Source organism: Monodelphis domestica, chromosome 8 (assembly GCF_027887165.1).
Source record: "Monodelphis domestica isolate mMonDom1 chromosome 8, mMonDom1.pri, whole genome shotgun sequence".
In the NCBI taxonomy this organism is placed as follows: Eukaryota; Metazoa; Chordata; class Mammalia; order Didelphimorphia; family Didelphidae; genus Monodelphis; species Monodelphis domestica.
Genome location: NC_077234.1, coordinates 132446250 through 132471507, shown reverse-complemented (window position 1 = coordinate 132471507; position 25258 = coordinate 132446250). Strand labels below are relative to the sequence as shown.

Genomic DNA, 25258 nt, shown 5'->3' with positions numbered 1-25258 from the left:
ATGTTAGTTAGATAAAGTTGACCAATCTTGGTAACAGATTGTAAATAAGGGGTGAAGGGGGTGGTTTGAAGTGAGGATTTCATGCCTAAGTTTCTAGATTGAATTCTTTTTTTTTTTTTTAATATATTTTATTTGATCATTTCCAAGCATTATTCGTTAAAGACATAGATCATTTTCTTTTCCTCCCCCCCACCCCCCATAGCCGACGCGTAAGTCCACTGGGCATTAGATGTTTTCTTGATTTGAACCCATTGCTTTGTTGATAGTATTTGCATTAGAGTGTTCATTTAAAGTCTATCCTCTGTCATGTCCCCTCAACCTCTGTATTCAGGCAGTTGCTTTTTCTCGGTGTTTCCACTCCCATAGTTTATCCTTTGCTTATGAATGGTGTTTTTTTTTCTCCTGGATCCCTGAAAGTTGTTCAGGGACATTACACCGCCACTAATGGAGAAGTCCATTACGTTCGATGATACCACAGTGTATTAGTCTCTGTGTACAATGTTCTCCTGGTTCTGCTCCTCTCGCTCTGCATCACTTCCTGGAGGTTGTTCCAGTCTCCATGGAACTTCTCCACTTTATTATTCCTTTGAGCACAATAGTATTCCATCACCAACATATACCACAGTTTGTTCAGCCATTCCCCAATTGATGGGCATCCCCTCGTTTTCCAGTTTTGGGCCACCACAAAGAGCGCAGCTATGAATATTTTTGTACAAGTCTTTGTGTCCATTATCTCTTTGGGGTACAGACCCACCAGTGCTATGGCTGGGTCAAAGGGTAGATATTCTTTTGTCGCCCTTTGGGCATAGTTCCAAATTGCCCTCCAGAATGGTTGGATCAGTTCACAACTCCACCAGCAATGAATTAATGTCCCTACTTTGCCACATCCCCTCCAGCATTCATTACTTTCCTTTGCTGTTATGTTAGCCAATCTGCTAGGTGTGAGGTGATACCTCAGAGTTGTTTTGATTTGCATCTCTCTGATTATAAGAGATGTAGAACACTTCTTCATGTGCTTGTTAATAGTTTTGATTTCTTTATCTGAGAACTGCCTATCCATTTCCCTTGCCCATTTATCAATTGGAGAATGGCTTGATTTTTTGTACAATTGATTTAGCTCATTATAAATATGAGTAATTAAACCTTTGTCAGAGGTTTCTATGAAGATTTTTTCCCAATTTGTTGTTTCCCTTCTGATTTTAGTTATATTGGTTTTGTTTGTACAAAAGCTTTTTAGTTTGATGTAGTCAAAATTATTTATTTTACATTTTGTGATTCTTTCTATATCTTGCTTGGTTTTAAAGCCTTTCCCCTCCCAAAGGTCTGACATGTATACTATTCTGTGTTTACCCAATTTACTTATGGTTTCCTTCTTTATGTTTAAGTCACTCACCCATTTTGAATTTATCTTGGTGTAGGGTGTGAGGTGTTGATCTATTCCTAGTCTCTCCCACACTGTCTTCCAATTTTCCCAGCAGTTTTTATCGAATAGTGGATTTTTGTCCCAAAAGCTGGGATCTTTGGGTTTATCGTATACTGTCTTGCTGAGGTCGTTTTCCCCCAGTCTATTCCACTGATCTTCCTTTCTGTTTCTTAGCCAGTACCAAATTGTTTTGATGACTGCTGCTTTGTAATATAGTTTGAGGTCTGGGACTGCAAGGCCCCCCTCTTTTGTGTTTTTTTTTCATTATTTCCCTGGATATCCTTGATCTTTTGTTCTTCCAAATGAACTTTGTTATGGTTTTTTCTAAATCAGTGAAGAAGTATTTTGGTAGTTCAATGGGTATGGCACTAAATAGATAAATAAGTTTGGGTAGGATGGTCATTTTTATTATATTGGCTCGTCCTATCCATGAGCAGTTAATGTTTTTCCAATTGTTCAAGTCTAGTTTTAGTTGTGTGGCGAGTGTTTTGTAGTTGTGTTCATATAGTTCCTGTGTTTGTCTTGGGAGATAGATTCCTAGGTATTTTATTTTGTCTAAGGTGATTTTGAATGGGATTTCTCTTTCTAGTTCTTGCTGCTGAGCTGTGTTGGAGATATATAGAAAAGCTGATGATTTATGTGGGTTTATTTTGTATCCTGCAACTTTGCTAAAGTTGTTGATTATTTCAATTAGCTTTTTGGTTGAATCTCTAGGATTCTTTAAGTAGACCATCATGTCATCCGCAAAGAGTGATAACTTGGTCTCCTCCTTGCCTATTCTGATGCCTTCAATTTCTTTATCTTCTCTAATTGCTACTGCTAGTGTTTCTAGTACAATGTCAAATAGTAGAGGTGATAATGGGCATCCTTGTTTCACTCCTGATCTTATTGGGAATGCATCTAGTTTATCCCCATTGCAGATGATATTAGCTGTTGGTTTTAGATATATACTGTTTATTATTTTTAGGAATGACCCTTCTATTCCTATGCTTTCTAGTGTTTTTAATAGGAATGGGTGTTGTATTTTATCAAAGGCTTTTTCTGCATCTATTGAGATAATCATGTGGTTCTTGCTAGTTTGCTTGTTGATGTGGTCAATTATGTGGATGGTTTTCCTAATGTTGAACCAGCCCTGCATCCCTGGTATGAATCCTACTTGATCATGGTGAATGATCCTTCTGATCACTTGCTGGAGTCTTTTTGCTAGTATCCTATTTAAAATTTTTGCATCTATATTCATTAGGGAGATTGGTCTATAGTTTTCTTTCTCTGTTTTTGACCTGCCTGGTTTTGGAATCAGTACCATGTTTGTGTCGTAAAAGGAGTTTGGTAGAACTCCCTCTTTGCTTATTATGTCAAATAGTTTGTATAGTATTGGGGTTAACTGTTCTCTGAATGTTTGATAGAATTCACAGGTGAATCCATCAGGCCCTGGGGATTTTTTCTTAGGAAGTTCTTTGATGGCTTGATGGATTTCAATTTCTGATATGGGATTATTTAAGAATTCTATTTCCTCTTCTGTTAGTCTAGGCAGTTTGTATTTTTGTATATATTCATCCATTTCTCCTAAATTGGTGTATTTATTGCCATATAATTGGGCAAAGTAATTTCTTTTTTTTTTTTTTTTTTTTTTTTTTTTAATAATATATTTTATTTGGTCATTTCCAAGCATTATTCGTTAAAGACATAGATCATTTTCTTTTCCTCCCCCCCCCCAACCCCCCATAGCCGACGCGTAAGTCCACTGGGCATTAGATGTTTTCTTGATTTGAACCCATTGCTTTGTTGATAGTATTTGCATTAGAGTGTTCATTTAGAGTCTATCCTCTGTCATGTCCCCTCAATCTTTGTATTCAGGCAGTTGCTTTTTCTCGGTGTTTCCACTCCCATAGTTTATCCTTTGCTTATGAATGGTGTTTTTTTTTTTTCTCCTGGATCCCTGCAAGTTGTTCAGGGACATTACACCACCACTAATGGAGAAGTCCATTACGTTCGATGATACCACAGTGTGTTTGTCTCTGTGTACAATGTTCTCCTGGTTCTGCTCCTCTCGCTCTGCATCACTTCCTGGAGGTTGTTCCAGTCTCCATGGAACTTCTCCACTTTATTATTCCTTTTAGCACAATAGTACTCCATCACCAACATATACCACAGTTTGTTCAGCCATTCCCCAATTGATGGGCATCCCCTCATTTTCCAGTTTTGGGCCACCACAAAGAGCGCAGCTATGAATATTTTTGTACAAGTCTTTGTGTCCATTATCTCTTTGGGGTACAGACCCAGCAGTGCTATGGCTGGGTCAAAGGGTAGATATTCTTTTGTCGCCCTTTGGGCATAGTTCCAAATTGCCCTCCAGAATGGTTGGATCAGTTCACAGCTCCACCAGCAATGAATTAATGTCCCTACTTTGCCACATCCCCTCCAGCATTCATTACTTTCCTTTGCTGTTATGTTAGCCAATCTGCTAGGTGTGAGGTGATACCTCAGAGTTGTTTTGATTTGCATCTCTCTGATTATAAGAGATGTAGAACACTTCTTCATGTGCTTGTTAATAGTTTTGATTTCTTTATCTGAGAACTGCCTATCCATTTCCCTTGCCCATTTATCAATTGGAGAATGGCTTGATTTTGTGTACAATTGATTTAGCTCTTTATAAATATGAGTAATTAAACCTTTGTCAGAGGTTTCTATGAAGATTTTTTCCCAATTTGTTGTTTCCCTTCTGATTTTAGTTATATTGGTTTTGTTTGTACAAAAGCTTTTTAGTTTGATGTAGTCAAAATTATTTATTTTACATTTTGTGATTCTTTCTATATCTTGCTTGGTTTTAAAGCCTTTCCCCTCCCAAAGGTCTGACATGTATACTATTCTGTGTTTACCCAATTTACTTATGGTTTCCTTCTTTATGTTTAAGTCACTCACCCATTTTGAATTTATCTTGGTGTAGGGTGTGAGGTGTTGATCTATTCCTAGTCTCTCCCACACTGTCTTCCAATTTTCCCAGCAGTTTTTATGAAATAGTGGATTTTTGTCCCAAAAGCTGGGATCTTTGGGTTTATCGTATACTGTCTTGCTGAGGTCGCTTTCCCCCAGTCTATTCCACTGATCTTCCTTTCTATTTCTTAGCCAGTACCAAATTGTTTTGATGACTGCTGCTTTGTAATATAGTTTTAGGTCAGGGACTGCAAGGCCCCCATCATATGTGTTTTTTTTCATTATTTCCCTGGATATCCTTGATCTTTTGTTCTTCCAAATGAACTTTGTTATGGTTTTTTCTAAATCAGTGAAGAAGTATTTTGGTAGTTCAATGGGTATGGCACTAAATAGATAAATAAGTTTGGGTAGGATGGTCATTTTTATTATATTGGCTCGTCCTATCCATGAGCAGTTAATGTTTTTCCATTTGTTCAAGTCTAGTTTTAGTTGTGTGGCGAGTGTTTTGTAGTTGTGTTCATATAGTTCCTGTGTTTGTCTTGGGAGGTAGATTCCTAGGTATTTTATTTTGTCTAAGGTGATTTTGAATGGGATTTCTCTTTCTAGTTCTTGCTGCTGAGCTGTGTTGGAGATATATAGAAAAGCTGATGATTTATGTGGGTTTATTTTGTATCCTGCAACTTTGCTAAAGTTGTTGATTATTTCAATTAGCTTTTTGGTTGAATCTCTAGGATTCTTTAAGTAGACCATCATGTCATCCGCAAAGAGTGATAACTTGGTCTCCTCCTTGCCTATTTTGATGCCTTCAATTCCTTTATCTTCTCTAATTGCTACTGCTAGTGTTTCTAGTACAATGTCAAATAGTAGAGGTGATAATGGGCATCCTTGTTTCACTCCTGATCTTATTGGGAATGCATCTAGTTTATCCCCATTGCAGATGATATTAGCTATTGGTTTTAGATATATACTGTTTATTATTTTTAGGAATGACCCTTCTATTCCTATGCTTTCTAGTGTTTTTAATAGGAATGGGTGTTGTATTTTATCAAAGGCTTTTTCTGCATCTATTGAAATAATCATGTGATTCTTGCTAGTTTGTTTGTTGATGTGGTCAATTATGTGGATGGTTTTCCTAATGTTGAACCAGCCCTGCATCCCTGGTATGAATCCTACTTGATCATGGTGAATGATCCTTCTGATCACTTGCTGGAGTCTTTTTGCTAGTATCCTATTTAAGATTTTTGCATCTATATTCATTAGGGAGATTGGCCTATAGTTTTCTTTCTCTGTTTTTGACCTGCCTGGTTTTGGAATCAGTACCATGTTTGTGTCGTAAAAGGAGTTTGGTAGAACTCCCTCTTTGCTTATTATGTCAAATAGTTTGTATAGTATTGGGATTAACTGTTCTCTGAATGTTTGATAGAATTCACAGGTGAATCCATCAGGCCCTGGGGACTTTTTCTTAGGAAGTTCTTTGATGGCTTGTTGGATTTCAATTTCTGATATGGGATTATTTAGGAATTCTATTTCCTCTTCTGTTAGTCTAGGCAGTTTGTATTTTTGTATATATTCATCCATTTCTCCTAAATTGGTGTATTTATTGCCATATAATTGGGCAAAGTAATTTCTAATGATTGCCTTAATTTCCTCCTCATTGGAGGTGCTGTCCCCCTTTTCATCTTTAATGCTGTGAATTTGCTTTTCTTCCTTCCTTTTTTTAACTAGATTGACCAGTACCTTGTCTATTTTGTTTGTTTTTTCAAAGTACCAGCTTCTTGTCTCATTTATTAAATCAATAGTTCTATCACTTTCGATTTTATTAATTTCTCCCTTAATTTTTAGGATTTCTAATTTGGTTTTCTGCTGGGGGTTTTTAATTTGATCGCTTTCCAGTTTTTTCATTTGCATTTCCAATTGATTGATCTCTGCTCTCCCTTGTTTGTTAATATAAGCATTCAGGGATATGAATTTACCTCTGATTACCGCTTTGGCTGCATCCCAAAAGGTTTGGAAGGATGTTTCGCCATTGTCATTTTCCTCGATGAAATTATTAATTGTTTCTATGATTTCTTCTTTAACTAAACGGTTTTGGAGTATCATATTGTTTAATTTCCAATTGGTTTTAGATTTGGTTTTCCATGTACCATTACTAATCATTATTTTTATTGCCTTGTGATCTGAGAAGGCTGCATTCATTATTTCTGCTTTTCTGCATTTGTGTGCTATGTTTCTGTGACCTAATGTATGGTCAATTTTTGTGAATGTGCCATGTGGTGCTGAGAAGAAGGTGTATTCCTTTTTATCCCTATTTATTTTTCTCCATATGTCTATTAATTCTAATTTTTCTAAGATTTCATTCACTTCTTTTACCTCTTTCTTATTTATTTTTTGATTTGATTTATCTAAATTTGATAATGGTTGGTTTAAGTCTCCCACTAGTATGGTTTTATTGTCTATTTCTTCCTTCAATTCTCCTAGTTTCTCCATTAGAAATTTGGGTGCTATGTTATTTGGTGCATACATATTGATTAATGATATTTCCTCATTGTCTATAGTCCCTTTTAACAAAATATAATTACCTTCCCTATCCCTTTTGATCAGGTCTATTTTTGCATTGGCTTTATCAGATATCATGATTACCACTCCTGCCTTCTTTCTATCAGTTGAGGCCCAGAAGGTCTTACTCCATCCTTTAATTCTGACCTTGTGGGTGTCAACCCGCCTCATGTGTGTTTCTTGAAGACAACATATGGTAGGGTTTTGGATTCTAATCCATTCTGCTATTCGTCTACGTTTTATGGGTGAGTTCATCCCATTCACGTTCAAAGTTATGATTGTCATTTGTGGACTCCCTGGCATTTTGATTGCCTTCCCTAATTCTAACCTTTTCTTCTTCGGCTCTACCTTTTAGTCCAGTGATTTACTTTGAAACAGTCCCCCTTGTCCCCTCCCTTGATGTTTCCCTTTTTAGTCCCTCCCTTTTTGTTCCCTCCCCCTCCCCCCTCTCTTACCCTCCCTTTTTGTTCTCCCTCTCCCCCTCCCCCCCTTGGTTTTCCCTTCTCCTTACCCTTGTTGGGTAAGATAGAATTCAAGATCCCAATGGATCTGGAGGTTTTTCCCTCTCAGAGCTGATTTCCCTGAGATTGAGGTTTAAGTAACCCCCCCCCTCTTCCTCTCCTTCTTATAGGAGTTTTCTTCCCCTCCCCTTCCCATGTGAATCTTTGTGTGAGAATGATTATTCTATTTGGTCTTTCTTTACCCCCTATTTATACATTACATTTTCCCCACATGTTAGTATACATAGGTTGATATAAATGTAGTCCTTATAGAAGAGAGTTTGAGTAAAAGAAGAAGATAACATTTTCCCCTTTCCTTAATATTTACCTTTTCAGGTATTCCTTGCTCTTTGATTTTCGGTATCAAACTTTCCACAGAGCTCTGGTCTTTTCTTTGCAAAAAGTTGGAAGTCTTCTATTTTGTTGAATGCCCATACTTTCCCTTGGAAGTATATAGTCAGTTTTGCTGGGTAGCTGATTCTTGGTTGGAGACCCAGCTCTCTTGCCTTTCTGAAGATCATGTTCCATGCCTTACGATCATTCAGGGTAGAACTTGCAAGGTCTTGGGTGACCCTGATTGGCATTCCTTTATATCTAAATTGTCTTTTTCTGGCTTCCTGTAGGATTTTTTCTTTTGTTTGATAGCTTTGGAATTTGGCAATTACATTCCTGGGAGTTGTCTTTTGGGGGTTTAGTGTAGAAGGTGTTCTGTGAGCTCTGTCAGTGGCTGTATTGCCCCCTTGTTCTAGAATCTCTGGGCAATTTTCTTTGATTATATCTTGTATCACCATGTCCAGTTTGGTGTTTATTTCTGGCTTATCTGGGAGTCCAATTATTCTTAAATTATCCCTTCTCCCCCTATTTTCCAGATCTATCACCTTGTCGGTGAGATATTTTATGTTCTCTTCTAATTTCTTGGTATTTTGGCTTTGCTTTATTGATTCTTGCTCTTTTACACGATCGTTGTCTTCCAGCTGCCTGATTCTGGCCTTTAAAGCCTGGTTTTCTTTTACAGTTTGGTCAAACTGGTTTTGTAGATGCGTGAATTTCTTTTGCATTATTTCCAACTTTTCCTCCCAGAAGGCTTCCATCTTTTTGGTCATTTCTGATTCAAATTCTTCATAGGTTTGTGGAGAGTTTCCATTTCCTTTGGAAGGTTTTGGAGCATTTTCTTTTATATTATCTTCTGTCTGCTCTGTATTTTGTATTTTGGCTCCATAGAATGTGTCCAAAGTCACCCCTTTCTTCTTATTTTTCTTGGTATTTTGGGGCTTCTGTGGTTCTGTGGAGTTTGTCATCTCTGAATGTGGAGGATTAGTTTTTCTTGTCTCTTTCTGGTGTTCAGAGGCAGTCCTGGGCAGATAGTTCTATGGGCTTTCCCTGGGTTAAACTGAATATGCCTCACTGGAACTGGAATGGAAGGGTCTGACCACGAGGCCACACTCTCCCCCCGGCTCGCTTTCCGGAAGTTGCCTTCAGAATCGCTGGCCGTGAGGCTGTTTCGCAGGCCTGCGGGGGGATGGGCTGCCGCTTCCCCAAGCTCCGAGAGCACAGACTTTCACTGAGACTTGGATAGCAGGATCCAGCCCGTGAGGCTGTCTTGCCCGCCCTGAGGGTTGCTGTTGTTTTGACCAGCTCTTTGCAGCGGAGGCCCCAGGCAGTAACTTTCACCCGGACCGACCGGCTCTTTGACCCACCCGCTCTTTGCAGCGGAGGCCCCAGGCAGTAACTTTCACCCGGACTGGGACTCGGGTAGAAGACCCTGAGGGTTGTTGTTCCTCAGACCCTGCTCTCTGAGCCCGGCGCGGCTGCGGCTTCCGGGAGCCTTGGACTCTGCGCTCCTACCCCTGAGGTCCGAGTGATCTCGGGTTCTGGCTTTTAAGGGGAGCCGTACCTTTTGAACCGGGTCCAGGTCCAGGAGGAGGGTTCCCAGGGTCTGTGCTGTTGATTGTTTTGAATTTCGGCGCCTTAGGAGCTTATCGTTTGAGATTGGTCGGGAAGGGTTTTCCGGAGATCTGAGCTTTAGCTTTCTCTAAGCCGCCATCTTAACCGGAAGTCCTGGGCAAAGTAATTTCTAATGATTGCCTTAATTTCCTCCTCATTGGAGGTGCTGTCCCCCTTTTCATCTTTAATGCTGTGAATTTGCTTTTCTTCCTTCCTTTTTTTAATTAGATTGACCAGTACTTTGTCTATTTTGTTTGTTTTTTCAAAGTACCAGCTTCTTGTCTTATTTATTAAATCAATAGTTCTATCACTTTCGATTTTATTAATTTCTCCCTTAATTTTTAGGATTTCTAATTTGGTTTTCTGCTGGGGGTTTTTAATTTGATCGCTTTCGAGTTTTTTCAATTGCATTTCCAATTGATTGATCTCTGCTCTCCCTTGTTTGTTAATATGAGCTTTCAGGGATATGAATTTGCCTCTGATTACCGCTTTGGCTGCATCCCAAAAGGTTTGAAAGGATGTTTCGCCATTGTCATTTTCCTTGATGAAATTATTAATTGTTTCTATGATTTCTTCTTTAGCTAAACGGTTTTGGAGTATCATATTGTTTAATTTCCAATTGGTTTTAGATTTGGTTTTCCATGTACCATTACTAATCATTATTTTTATTGCCTTGTGATCTGAGAAGGCTGCATTCATTATTTCTGCTTTTTTGCATTTGTGTGCTATGTTTCTGTGACCTAATGTATGGTCAATTTTTGTGAATGTGCCATGTGGTGCTGAGAAGAAGGTGTATTCCTTTTTATCCCTATTTATTTTTCTCCATATGTCTATTAATTCTAATTTTTCTAAGATTTCATTCACTTCTTTTACCTCTTTCTTATTTATTTTTTGATTTGATTTATCTAAATTTGATAATGGTTGGTTTAAGTCTCCCACTAGTATGGTTTTATTGTCTATTTCTTCCTTCAATTCTCCTAGTTTCTCCATTAGAAATTTGGGTGCTATATTATTTGGTGCATACATGTTGATTAATGATATTTCCTCATTGTCTAGAGTCCCTTTTAACAAAATATAATTACCTTCCCTATCCCTTTTGATCAGGTCTATTTTTGCATTGGCTTTATCAGATATCATGATTACCACTCCTGCCTTCTTTCTATCAGTTGAGGCCCAGAAGGTCTTACTCCATCCTTTAATTCTGACCTTGTGGGTGTCAACCCACCTCATGTGTGTTTCTTGAAGACAACATATGGTAGGGTTTTGGATTCTAATCCATTCTGCTATTCGTCTACGTTTTATGGGTGAGTTCATCCCATTCACGTTCAAAGTTAGGACTTTCATTTGTGGACTCCCTGGCATTTTGATTGCCTTCCCTAATTCTAACCTTTTCTTCTTCGGCTCTACCTTTTAGTCCAGTGATTTACTTTGAATCAGTCCCCCTTGTCCCCTCCCTTGATGTTTCCCTTTTTAGTCCCTCCCTTTTTGTTCCCTCCCCCTCCCCCCTCTCTTTCCCTCCCTTTTTGTTCTCCCTCTCCCCCTCCCCCCCTTGGTTTTCCCTCTCCTTACCCTTGTTGGGTAAGATAGAATTCAAGATCCCAATGGATCTGGATGTTTTTCCCTCTCAGAGTTGATTTCCCTGAGATTGAGGTTTAAGTAAACCCCCCCCCCCCCTCTCTTCCTCTCCTTCTTATAGGAGTTTTCTTCCCCTCCCCTTCCCCTGTGAATCTTTGTGTGAGAACCATTATTCTATTTGGTCTTTCTTTACCCCCTATTTATACATTACATTTTCCCCACATATTAGTATACATAGGTTGATATAAATGTAGTCCTTATAGAAGAGAGTTTGAGTAAAAGAAGATAACATTTTTCCCCTTTCCTTAATATTTACCTTTTCAGGTATTCCTTGCTCTTTGATTTTCGGTATCAAACTTTCCACAGAGCTCTGGTCTTTTCTTTGCAAAAAGTTGGAAGTCTTCTATTTTGTTGAATGCCCATACTTTCCCTTGGAAGTATATAGTCAGTTTTGCTGGGTAGCTGATTCTTGGTTGGAGACCCAGCTCTCTTGCCTTTCTGAAGATCATGTTCCATGCCTTACGATCATTCAGCGTAGAACTTGCAAGGTCTTGTGTGACCCTGATTGGCATTCCTTTATATCTAAATTGTCTTTTTCTGGCTTCCTGTAGGATTTTTTCTTTTGTTTGATAGCTTTGGAATTTGGCAATTACATTCCTGGGAGTTGTCTTTTGGGGGTTTAGTGTAGAAGGTGTTCTGTGAGCTCTGTCAGTGGATGTATTGCCCCCTTGTTCTAGAATCTCTGGGCAATTTTCTTTGATTATATCTTGTATCACCATGTCCAGTTTGGTGTTTATTTCTGGCTTTTCTGGGAGTCCAATTATTCTTAAATTTTCTCTTCTCCCCCTGTTTTCCAGATCTATCACCTTGTCGGTGAGATATTTTATGTTCTCTTCTAATTTCTTGGTGTTTTGGCTTTGCTTTATTAGTTCTTGCTTTAAAGCCTGGTTTTCTTTTACAGTTTGGTCAAACTGGTTTTGTAGATGCGTGAATTTCTTTTGCATCATTTCCCACTTTTCCTCCCAGAGGGCTTCCATCTTTTTGGTCCTTTCTGATTCAAATTCTTCATGGGTTTGTGGAGAGTTTCTATTTCCTTTGGAAGATTTTGGAGAATTTTCTTGTATATCTTCTTCTATCTGCTCTGTATTTTGTATTTTGGCTCCATAGAATGTGTCCAGAGTCGCCCCTTTCTTCTTATTTTTCTTGGTATTTTGGGGCTTCTGTGCTTCTGTGGAGTTTGTCATCTCTGAACGTGGAGGATTGGCTTTTCTTGTCTTTGTCTGGTGATCAGAGGCTTTAGTCCTGGGCAGATGTTGGTTCTATGAGCGTTCCCTGGGTTAAACTGAATATGCCTCACTGGAACTGGAATGGAAGGGTCGGACCACGAGGCCACACTCTCCCCCTGGCTCGATTTCCGGAAGTTGCCTTCAGAATCCCTGGCCGTGAGGCTGTTTCGTAGGCCTGCGGGGGGATGGGCTGCCGCTTCCCCAAGCTCCGAGAGCACAGACTTTCACTGAGACTTGGATAGCAGGATCCAGCCCGTGAGGCTGTCTTGCCCGCCCTGAGGGTTGCTGTTGTTTTGACCAGCTCTCTGCAGCGGAGGCCCCAGGCAGTAACTTTCACCCGGACTGGGACTTGGGTAGAAGACCCTGAGGGTTGTTGTTCCTCAGACCCTGCTCTCTGAGCCCGGCGCGGCTGCGGCTTCCGGGAGCCTTGGACTCTGCGCTCCTACCCCTGAGGTCCGAGGGATCTCGGGTTCTGGCTTTTAAGGGGAGCCGTACCTTTTGAACCGGGTCCAGGTCCAGGAGGAGGGTTCCCAGGGTCTGTGCTGTTGATCGTTTTGAATTTCGGCGCCTTAGGAGCTTCTAGTTTGAGATCGGTCGGGAAGGGTTTTCCGGAGATCTGAACTTCAGCTTTCTCTAAGCCGCCATCTTAACCGGAAGTCCTCTAGATTGAATTCTAAAGCAGGTATGAGAATCTAGCTGCCCTCTATTTAGCCAGACATTATAAAGATATTTACAAAAAAATTTGTAAAACAGTTCCATTCATTTATTAATATATGTTATATTAATGCATAATAGATTGATTTACTGTTATTTTAAATGAATTAAGCATTTTTAAATGTTAGCAGTTTTTGTTTCTAGTATGGTAAATGTTGATAGAGCTAACCCCCATAAACTAAAGCTCTCTGTGATCCTCATTAATTTTTAACTGTGTAAATGGGTTCTAAGACCAAAAAGTTTGAGAATTGTTAGGAGAAAAGGGGCCACTGCTACTGGAACAGAACTGTGTACTGGCTGAAGGTCTAGCCTGAAGGTCAGGATAGATCCTGAAGGTAGGAGAAGAATCAGGGAAGTTCAGTTTCTTGGAAAACCTAGAAAAGGGTGATCCACATTGCCAGAGATCTCAAGAAGAATGAGGATTGGGAAAGAATCATTAGTTTTAACAGCAATCATTGGTAACTTTGGAGACACCAATTTCAATTGAATGAGGACAGAATCCAGATTACTTGGATTTTTAAAAAATGAATGAATGAATTGGAAGCACCTAATATAAATGGTTCTCAAGGAATTTAGCTAAGAAGGTGAAGGAAAATACAGGATGATAACTAATAGCAATGGTTAGAGCTAAGTTTTTGCTTGTGTTTTTTTAAAGGATAGGGGGAAACAGGCATGTTTGTAGCATCAGGGAGAGAACCGCTGGATAGTAAGGGAATAAAAATTAGTTAAAAGAGTGTGGATAACAAAGGGATATTCCTCTGGAGAAGGATAAGATAAAAAATGCATGTGGAGAGCTTAACCTTGGTAAAGAAAAGAGACACCTCTTTTGTTTATATCATGAGATTGGTTGAATGAACTGGAGACATCAAGCTTCTAGAAGAGAAGACTTGTGAGTGTGTTGAACTAGGAAAGTAGTATAGGAGTATATATGAAAGCTATATATATTATTCTTTTTTTTTTTTAACCCTTACCTTCTGTCTTGGAGCCAATACACAGTATTGGCTCCAAGGCAGAAGAGGGGTAAGGGTTAGGCAATGAGGGTCAAGTGACTTGCCCAGGGTCACACATCTGGGAAGTGTCTGAGGTCAGATTTGAACCTAGGACCTCCCGTCTCTAGGCCTGACTCTCAATCCACTGAGCTACCCAGCTGCCCCCTGAAAGCTATATATAAATATATATATATGTAATATATATATAAATAAACACTTGCCAGTTTTTTATGGACTTAATAAGTTGCAGGAATTAAATTTATTCAGACTTACCTCAGAGAGCAGAATTTTCAGCAATAAATGAATGGAATATGCAGAGGCAAATTTAGTTTTCATGCAAGAAAATATTTTCTATAAATCAGAACTTTTTGAAAATTGAATTGGTTGTCTCAAGGGGTAGATCTTCACTAGAGATCTTGAAGCCAAACTTTGATAATCTCTTTTTAAAAAATAATATTTTATATTTTCCTCAATTACATTTATAAAGTTTTTTAATCTTCATCTTTTTTTTTTAATTTGAACCCAATTTTCACCCTTCCTTCCTTCCTTCCCCTCCCTCTTCCTTGAGATGGCAAGCAGTCTGATATAGATTTTACATGTGTAATAGTGTAAAATATATTTTCATATTCATCATATAAATAAAAGAAGAATGAAGAAAGAAAGTGTAATATATTCTCTGTATTCTCACCCATCAGTTCATTCTCTGGAGGCAGATGGCATTTTTTGTAATGTGTCCTTGAGTTTTGCCTTGGATTGCTGTAGTGTTAAGAATAACTAAGCCATTCATAAGTGTTCATCATATAACATTGCTGTTACTGTGTAAAATGTTTTACCAAATGACCTCTTTTCATGTATGTTTTAAAAGAGATTCTTATTCAGGTATGATTTGGCCGTATGGGCTCTGAGATTGCTTCTCACTGAAGTTCTATAATTCTTTGATTTTCAATTTGATATGCTGCTTTTCATTAATTATAACTGGGTTTCCATCATACATGTTTTGGTAGCAATCTATAGATTTTTTTTTCATTGTCTAATATTTCTCTCAGAGAAAAATATGCCATGATGTTTGATGAACCAGTTCTTCTACAAGCTGGCTGGTGGTATGTAGCATGGGCTCGAGTGTCAGGACCTAGCAGTGACTGTGGATCTCATGGACAGGCCTCTATTACAACAGATGATGGGTATGTCTAAAATATAGTTGATTATTTTATCAGAGAATGTGCTTTAAGAGCATTGTTATTAAGAAAGTAAAGTCTGAGGACAAGTTTTAAAAGAGTCCTTGGGACCTCTTTCCCAATTTGTTACATTGAATAGTAATTTAGCTCTAAGATCAACATTAAGGTTCCCCTATAAAAATACTGATACATTTCATTGATTAATTTTAGTTATAATTTTAAAATAAATGATATATTTTAACTTCCTTTTGTATTTTTCTTCAGAGTTCTTTTTCAGTTTAAGAGTTCAAAGAAATCAAACAATGGCACAGATGTTAATGCAGGACAGATACCTCAATTATTATACAGGTATTATACATATTTTCATGTAAAATTATTTCTCCCTTCTCTTGTAAATAAGCCAGGGATATTCTGGAGTAAACAGTTTGAGGAAAGGAAAATTATTTGGGTCTTTGATTATTTTTAAGGCATTTGGTGAAGCAGTTATGATGTCATTAGAACTATAGACCTCTATTCAATTGACATTTTTTCGAAGACAGTTTTTCCATTAGGAGAAAGCAAAGTGGTTGAGTGGATATGGTTCTAGATAGGAAGGACCCAAATTCAAATCCTACTCCAGATAAATACTAGTTGTGTGACCTTGACTCTTTGAGCCTCATTTTCCTTATATGTAAAATGAAGATTTTAATTATAGCATCTGTCTTTAGGTTGCTGTGAAGATCTATTTGTGTTGCAAATGAAAAATGAACAGTATTTTAAAAATATTAAAAATGTGTATAATTTCTAGCTATTCTTATTATGAGCATTAATTTTTGATAGCCATCTTGAATTATTTTGCCTATTAAGTAATATTTTTCTACAAATAACTTTCTTATTAAAACTATATCTTGTTAATTTTCCTAACATTTTGTTTATAGGATCCAGACATATCCATCCAAGAGAAAACATTATAGTAAAATGAGGACAAAAAGCTTTATATTTGAACCCCAATTGACCTTCTCTAGGTTTTATGTTCCTTGTTAAATATTTTTAGCATAAATTCAACATTTCCTTACTAATATTTAATTAACATTAAAAGCAACACAATGGGCAAGCAATATAAGATGCCTACATAAATACATACATGCATTCATACACATATTTATTTATACATTTATGCATGAGAGGTATCATGGCAAAAAAAATAGAGGCCTAATCTTAAGAGTCTACCATATCTGGATTTAAATCTTGCCACTGCCACCTATCAGCTTAGTGACTACTTAATTTCTTAATTCTGATAGACAACTCTCTAAAATTCTAAGTTGTATATGAATTGCTAGTCTACATCATTGGAATTTAGAATACACCATTTCATTAAGTCCCAGATCTAGGCAAGTTCCCCAATACATATTTATGTATATTCTTTGAAAATTCTTTAGAGGGATTTTAATTTTTCATGACAGCTTTATGGCATTGGCTTAATATTTTCTCCATTATGCTTATGGAAAAAGAATGAATGAATCATTATTTAAATTAATCAGTGTCTTTGTACTAATGTTCTAAAATTTTAGGATTATTCTGGTTTTAATGATTTCTCTTTGAAATAATCAGTGCTAAAAAATATAAAATTCCAAACTCCAAATATATTTATCTACTCATCTCAAAAATAATTTTTTTCTTAGAAAAACATAAAAAATCATTTCAGAATCATCATGGAAAATATATTTCATAATCAATTCAAGTATTTTTAGTATCAATTATATAATGGGTATACTTTATATTTTTATTTTTTATCTTAAAATTTGTTTTTTAATAAATTTATTAAAATGTATATAAACTTACACATGGTGCTCTTTATATATGATAGGCATTAATATGTCAAGCTGATGTCATAAGTGAATATGCTCTCTCCAATATTTCAAATTGCAATCTATCCCAGTTTTTTAACATTCTGTGTGGTTCATGTTAATGAATTCCCATAAATCCTCTATAAAATTTGTACTGAACATGGCAAAGCCTTTCTACTAGGTCTTTTTAAAGAAGAGGCCTTACCATGTGTATTGTTTCTGCCCCCTAAGGACTGGATGATCTTTCCATCTGACTCACAACTGAAACTTCTCCTATGTATTACCTTCCCCCAATAGAATATGAGCTGGAGAACAGGGGCTACCTGGCTTTTCTTTGTATCCCCCAAGCTTTGTGCATGGTAGGCATTAAATAAATGCTTTATTCGTTCAGTTTAACATTCCAGGAATTACACATTTTTATGTTTCTTTTTTAGGAATTTATTGCTGTGATGTAAGGCAAAATCTGTATATATTCTCATCCTCAATTGCTAAAATTTTCTAGTCTTTTTATAATTAGTAGATAGCACAATAATTTTTTTGTTTTATTTTCTTAAGTCCTTACCTTTCATCTTGAAATCTATAGTAAATAATGATTCCAGGGTAGAAGAATAGTAAGGGCCAGGCAGTTGGAATTAAGTGACTTGCCCAGGGGTCACTCAGCTATGAAGTGCCCACCTGTCTGCCCTTTAAAGTATCTTTTATTTATTTATTTTTTAAATTTTATTTAATTAGATGATTTTAAAGTATCTTTTAAATGACCCACCATGGCATTCATTAAGATCATGTGTAGAAATTTTTATTTGATTTTATCAGAAGAAAAAAGATATGTATAGATTTATTGGATCTTCCTGTATAAATCTGTTTTGTGTATTTACCTTCATACAGGCTCCCAACCAGTGATGGCAGTGCCTCAAAAGGTAAACAGCAAACCAGTGAACCTGTGCACATTTTAAAACGATCTTTTGCAAGAACAGTCTCCACGGTAAGCCAACTAAATTATCCATTTTGAAGATCCTAGGCAATAAGATCATTTCTAAATTTAACTTAGTATTATTTAAATATTAATACTTCTGCCACTTATACGTGTAAAAAGTGTAATAATGAATTCTCAACTTGGCATAATAAACTCCGACAACTTAATTTCAGTGCTTCATAGTCATTAATAAGTGATGTAATTGACATTTATATGCTTTATCAAAGATGAAAAATTGGTTAAAACATCATAGGAAAGATGGGAAAAATGCATCTATTTCTTCTTAGAGTTCAAGCCTTAGAGTAGACTCGAGGCCTAATTTTGGCCATTAAGGTGTGTTATGATACTTTTTAAGCATTTAGATTTCCATTTGAATGAGAGCTACTATAGAAGATCTAAGGAATGATGCAGCAAACTGGACTTGATTTGTTATGATCTATAAGCTCTTTATATTAGCCATTTCCTTAAAGAGATAAATTTAATATTGCTTCTTATTAATCATTGATAGCTACTAGTTTTTGTCCTAATAGATTAAAATTAAAGGTAAGAACGTATAATGCTTTCTGTTCTATGTGTCTCTGTCATCTCTTCTTACTGGTGCTAACTAATATTTTTACAGTGTGTCAAAGTTTGAACAGACCTTATAAATGTTACTTCATTTTAGCAATCTAAAATGTCTCATGTCTGCTCTTCTGTGAAGATACGCTTAATGCTACTAGTAATAGGTCACTTATTGCTTTTTAAATTCTTGTTTTCTGTCTTCGAATCAGTGCTAAGTATCAGTTCCAAAGCAGAAGAGTGGTAAGGGTTTGGCAGTTGAGGTTAAGCCACTTGCCCCAGGTAGTATAGCTGGGAAATGTTTGAGGCCAGATCTGAACTTAGGACCTCCCATCTCCAGGCCTGGCTCTTGCACCCCAATTAGTTACCTTTATGTAGTGCTTCAAAGTTGAGAAAACATTGCCTAGTATTTCATCCATTCCCCAACAATTCTTCGAGGTCAGGATGATCAGAATTATTTTTACCCATTTTTATGGAGGAAGAAACAAGTCCCAGACACTGAATGAGTTATAAGTGTTATTGGCAAGTAAGTGTCAGAGGCACAAGAGCATCATTCTTATTATGACATCTTAATCAAAAATAATTACTTTGGCCTATGCTTCATATCACCGCAGATTGATCTCTTATTAGGGGCAGCTCATGGCTTAATGGATAAAGCACTAGGCCTGGAATATGGAAGACCCAAGATTAAATCCAGCCTCAGACACTGACTAATTGTGTGACCCTGAGCAAGTCACTTAATTGCTATTGACCTCAGTTTCCTCAGCTATAAAATGTGGATCATAATAGCATCTACTCCTAGGGGATTTTTGTGAGGATTGAGTAAGATAATTGTAAAGCACTTAACACAGTGCCTGGAACAGGGTAAGTAAACACTATATAAATGTTAACTAGTAGTTGTAGAAGTAGTAGCAGCAGCAGCAGTAGCAGCAACAGCAACAGTTCTAAAAATTCATTTTGAAAGTTGAGTTTTTTAACTATAGTTAAATTATAATAAACTTTCAATTCTTGGGAAATCCTCTTGCCAACAAAACTTTGAATTCTTCTGATAACACTATATTCTTTTGTTGATCCTTAATTAATGGAATGTAGAGTTTAGGGGTTTTTTTACTCCTATAAAGTATAATTTATTACATATTCTCTTTTTATGTAACATAAAACAAAAAAGTTATTAAAAGAAATATGAAGAAATGAAGCAGGAATAGGGCTTGGACCTGTGATTTCTTTTACATAAGGAATTCCTTAGGTTTAGGAAACTATTTATCAATGCAAAATTGTCATCATCTTTGCAACCTATTGAGTTGCCTACTCTGGGTCACACAACTATTTAGTGTCCAAAATAGGGCCTAAATGAAGGACTTCTTGGATTTTATTTTTCCTATTCAATTCCCATGTTGCCTTTCTCTATATAATCTTGATTAATTTCTGTAAATTGAATTTTTTGCTCAAATCTTAATGTACTTATGCTGTTGTAAAGTTGATAAGTAAAAGGACTTTGAAATTTTTGGTTTTTAAAAGGTGTTCTCAGGTAAGATTCTGAGGCGGAATGTCATCCTTTTGCCCAATCATTTCTATTTTTCAAGATATTATATCCATTGAATTAATAATGCTCTATTTTTTTCCTTTTTTTGTTACAGGAATGCTTTGATTCATTGTTGAGCATCCTTCATTGGAGTTGGACCACTTTAGTCTTAGGAGTAGAAGAACTTCGGGGATTAAAAGGATTCCAGTATACTGCAACTCTTCTTGATTTAGAGAGATTACGTTTTGTGGGTACTTGTTGTCTGAGGCTGTTGCGTGTCTATACCTGTGAGATTTACCCTATGTCAGGTATGAATTCTGTCAGGGAAAAGTTTTCTGTACACTTTAAGTATACTATTAATTATTAACAATTTTCTTCATTTGAAACCATTTTTGGCTAATATAATTCTTCTCCATTATTATATGTTGATTCATCAATGTAAGTCCAGGTCTGTAATCATAAATAGTAGGTCATATTGACTTAGCTTTTTTTTTTTTATATAAGTATTTTATTTTCCCAATTACATGTAATAACAATTTTCTAAAATGGTAAGATTCAAATTTTTTTCCTCACTCCCTTTCCTCCCCACTCTTGGAGATGGCAAGCAATTTGATTTGGGTTTTATGTGTATTATAATGTAAAACATACTTTCATATTGGTCATTGTAAGAGAATACTCATTTAATGAAACCAAAACCCCAAAGTTAAAACACAAGTGAAAAATAGTATGTTTTGATCTGTATTCCGACTCCAAAAGTTCTTTTTCTGGAGGTGTATAGCATTCTTTTTCATAAATCCTTCAGAATTGTCCTGGATCATTGAATTGCTGAAATAGCAGTCTTTCACATTTGATCATCATACAATATTGCTGTTACTGTGTACAGTCTTTCCCTGGTTTTGCTTATTTCATTTTGCATCAGTTCATGTAGATCTTTCCAGCTTTTTCCAAAATCATCTTGCTTAGCATTTCTTATAGCACAATACTGTTCCATTACCAACATGTACTGCAGTTTGTTTAGCCATATCCCAAATGATGAATATCCTCTCAATTTCTACTTCTTTGCTACCATAAGAAAAGCTGCTATATGTATTTCTGTACAAGGAGGACCTTTCCCTTTTTTTGGGATACAGACCTAGTAGTGGTATTACAAGACCAAAAAGTATGCTCAGTTTTATAGCCCTTTGGGCATAGTTCCAAATTGCCCTCCGGAATGGTTGGATCAGTTCACAACTCTACCAACAATGTATCAATGTATTAGTGTCCCAATTTTAACACACCCCACGCCAGGCATTTATCATTTCAGTTTACTGTCATATTGAACAATCTTGTTGGCATAAGGTGGTACCTTAGAGTTGTTTTAATTTGCATTTTTCTAATTAAGATTAATTTAGAACAATTTTTCATGTGATTATAGATAGCTTGGTTTCTTCATTTGAAAACTGCTTATTCATATCCTTTGAACATTTGGCAATTAGGGAAACTTAACATTTTTAAAGTAAAAAGACATGTTGAGTTCTAAATTAATATGATGTTTTATTGGCCAGGTCTATTCATTTTGGATAACCGAGTTTGTATTTACAAAAACATATCAAAACATCTTTCAGATTTTATAACCTGGTTCTTTATCAGTTTTGGAAACCTTATAGTAATCCAAAGTATTTTGAGCATTTTGACTTAATTATTAAAATTTGAGTGACAGATATTTTATTTGTATTAAAAAAGATGAGCAAAAGAATTTAATTTTGTGTGACAGGCAAATTGTAACTTGGTCCGTTGCTTATGTTTAGATATTTAGTATTTTAATTATACAAAAGAGTATATGCTATGCATTTTAAGAGAGATTACTTATTTCACTATCATTAGTATATTTACACTTCATTTTTTTCCCTTGTAGCTACTGCTAAAGCAGTTGTAGACGAAACAAGTAAATTAGCAGAATGTATTGGGAAAACCAGAACTTTGCTACGAAAAATTTTATCTGAAGGAGTTGATCACTGCATGGTCAAATTGGATAATGATCCCCAAGGTTATCTCAGTCAGCCATTGAGTCTTCTGGAGGCTGTCCTTCAGGAGTGTCATAACACCTTCACAGCCTGCTTTCATTCTTTCTACCCAACTCCTGCCCTGCAGTGGGCTTGTCTTTGTGATCTTCTGAATTGTTTGGATCAGGTATGTTAAGTACCACAATACACTGGTAGAAATTCTCCTATCTTAAACCATATGTTTAAAAAAAATATAGAACTACAAATATGTTCTGGATTATAGACCCTGACAAAATTTCAGATTCTTATAGATTTTTGATGTGGATTGTTATATGCTATGCCACCCAATTTTATTACGTGATTACACTATGCCAGGTGGTGTATAATGAGGTGCTAGAGTATAAATGCAGAAGTAAGATAATCTTTCCTCTCAAGGAGCTTATGTTCTACTTGGGAAATTTAATAATTTCATCGACATGTTCATTCATGTTGTTCATGAAATAAATGCACAGTGATTATGCAAGGAAGACACAAACAACTAAGAGATTTAAGAAAGGCCTCAAAAGGGAAGGTGTTTTTAAGATAAGGTTTATAAAAACTAGAGATTTAGGTTTCTAGAAATTAGACATTCTAAGCATGGGCAAAAGCTTTTGAAAACACATAGAAACTGAAGATGGACTGTCTTGGAGAAGAACTACAACTTGCAATAATAAAATTTAGACATTACTAAATATTCCTCTTTATTAGCCAAGTTTAGGTAAGATTCCCTATACAAATATGGTATTCATTTCCAGGGTTATAAAGTCTCTAATTCTAGGAAGTAAATACTGAGCTTTCTACAAATTTATAGCTTCTTGTGGTATTCCACAGCTCAATACTATACAGTACTCTAGCTACAATTATTCCCTTGCCTGCCACTTTCATGCCCATTATAACAGAATTTTCCATTTTCTAAATGCAGCATTTTGGTTCTTTGGAGAGGGGTAGGAGAGATGTGAGATTAGAAATTAAAGTGAATCTAACATATAGAATTTTGCTTTATAGTCACTTTAAAACAAAGTTAACTTATCAAATCAAGGATTGCATTGAACATTTTTTCCTCTGCTATATTTCTTTTGGCAAAGTAAGATCTTATATTTCATTCTAGTGTTTTTTAGTTTGCTACCCATTTTTTCTGAATAACTAGCATGGAATAAGCAGATAGTATCATAAAGTTTTTATGATGCCTTTTTCTTGTTTCCTTTGTTTGTTAGACAGTAATAATATAAGTCAAGATTAGGAGAAAATTTTAATACTTTTCCACAGTAGGACATAAATGTAAAGATTATGAAGTTGCCACTAGTCTTGAAATGACCTTTTTTTCAGGTTGTACTGAAAAAAGATCAGCCAGGTACAACCATAAACGAGGAAGGATTCCTTGAACTGTACTTGGTCTTTTTTTTTTTTCATCTCCAGAGAATCAGTAACTGATCTTTAAAAAAATTTTTTTTTCCTTTTTAAAAATTTAGAATATGTTCCTGTGGTTACATGATTCTTGCTCTCTTTCCCTTTCCCTCCCCCCTCCTGGAGCTAACAAACAGTTCCCCTGGGTTATACGTGTATCATTGTTCAAAACCTATTTCCATGTTATTGATATTTGCAGTAGAGCAATTCTTTAATGTCAAAACCCTAATCACATCTCGATCACACTATGTGATAGATCATATATTTTTCTAATGCTTTTCTGGTTCCACAGTTCTTTCTCTGGATGTGGATAGCATTCTTTCTCCTAAGTTCCTCTGGATTGTCCTGGGTCATTGAATTGCTGCAAGTAGAGAAGTCCATTACATTCGTTTATGCCACAGTATATCTGTCTCTGTATAATGCTCTCCTGGTTCTGCTACTCCCACTCTGCATCAATTCCTGGTGGTCATTCCAGTTCCCATGGAATTCCTCCACTGTATTATTCCTTTGAGCACAATAATATTCCATCACCAACATATACCAAAATTTGTTCAGCCATTCCCCAATTGGAGGGCTCCCCTCATTTTCCAGTTTTTGCCACCACAAAGAGCATAGCTATGAATATTTTTGTGCAAGTCTTTTTCCTTATTATCTCTTTGGGGTACAAACCCAGCAATGGTATGGCTGGGTCAAAGTGCAGGCAGTCCTTTAAAGTTCTTTGTGCATAGTTCCAAATTGATCTCCAGAATGGTTGGACCAATCCACAACTCCACCAGCAGTGTATTAGTGTCCCAATTTTGCCACATCCTCTCCAGCATTTATTACATTCCTTTGCTACCTATTGGCCAGTCTGCTAAATGTGAGATGGTATCTCAGAGTTATTTTGATTTACATTTCTTTAATCAGGAGGGATTTAAAACACTTTTTCATGTCCTTATCGATAGTTTTGAAAATGTTGGTTTTAAGTAAACATTAATGTTTATTTTTATAGAATTTCAAAGGAAAAGTTGCCATCTACATTTTAGTGCAATTATGTCTTAATTTCAAAAACATTTTCATGGATCTTATGCATCAGAAAAGTTGGAACTGCTATTAATCTATTTTGGTGTGGGGACTGGGTCTTTTTTCAAAGGATATTCAAGAAGCAAATTTCAAGACATCAAGTAGCCGACTGCTTGCAGCTGTTATGTCAGCTTTATGTCACACATCTGTCAAGTTGACCTCTATTTTTCCCATTGCCTACGATGGAGAAGTATTGCTTCGATCTATTGTTAAACAAGTTAGCATTGAAAACGACTCAACCCTGGCTCACCGATTTCCTCTGTTGGTAGCACAAATGGAAAAACTTAGTCAGGTGAGAATTGATTTTGAAGTATTTCTTGTCTTCCAAGGAAAATAAATTTAACTGGCTTTTAATTACTAAATTAAGAAAGGAAACTTTATTTTTTTGTTTATTCTAATCTGCTGTCAAATATTTGTCTTCTTTGCTAATTTTCACAAGATTAACCTAAAGAAAATTCTCAATTGTATATCTCTAGAACAAGTTTACTTTTGATACAGTTAATCCATAATCATTAAATATCAGTTTTAGTGTGGCAAAGCATTACCATAGAGAAATGTGAGCCTTAAAATAATTTTTAGAAGAGAATGCTAATAACATCTGAAGTTCAGTACAATTTCCTGCTATTTGAAATTTAATTAAACAATCCAAAAAAATTATAAGTTGAAGATTGCTTTTCTGAATATCTTCATTTTTTATTTCATTATTTCTTTAGAAAAAGACACTGCAAAATCTTTTTATTTGTAATGATTTCTTCAGTTTAAAAATGTAGAAAATGTGATATAAATTCATAAAATG

General features: G+C 36.1%; 1 protein-coding gene across 1 annotated transcript in view; it reads left to right on the top strand.

Moving 5' to 3' along the window:
- MYCBP2 (MYC binding protein 2) overlaps positions 1-25258 on the top strand; it is a 382851-nt gene that overhangs the window by 174626 nt on the left and 182967 nt on the right. The window contains 6 exon segments of the mRNA XM_016425002.2: positions 14968-15102; positions 15361-15444; positions 17808-17904; positions 20091-20283; positions 21870-22144; positions 24533-24754. Of these exon segments, the coding sequence (XP_016280488.2) occupies positions 14968-15102; positions 15361-15444; positions 17808-17904; positions 20091-20283; positions 21870-22144; positions 24533-24754 (1006 nt within the window).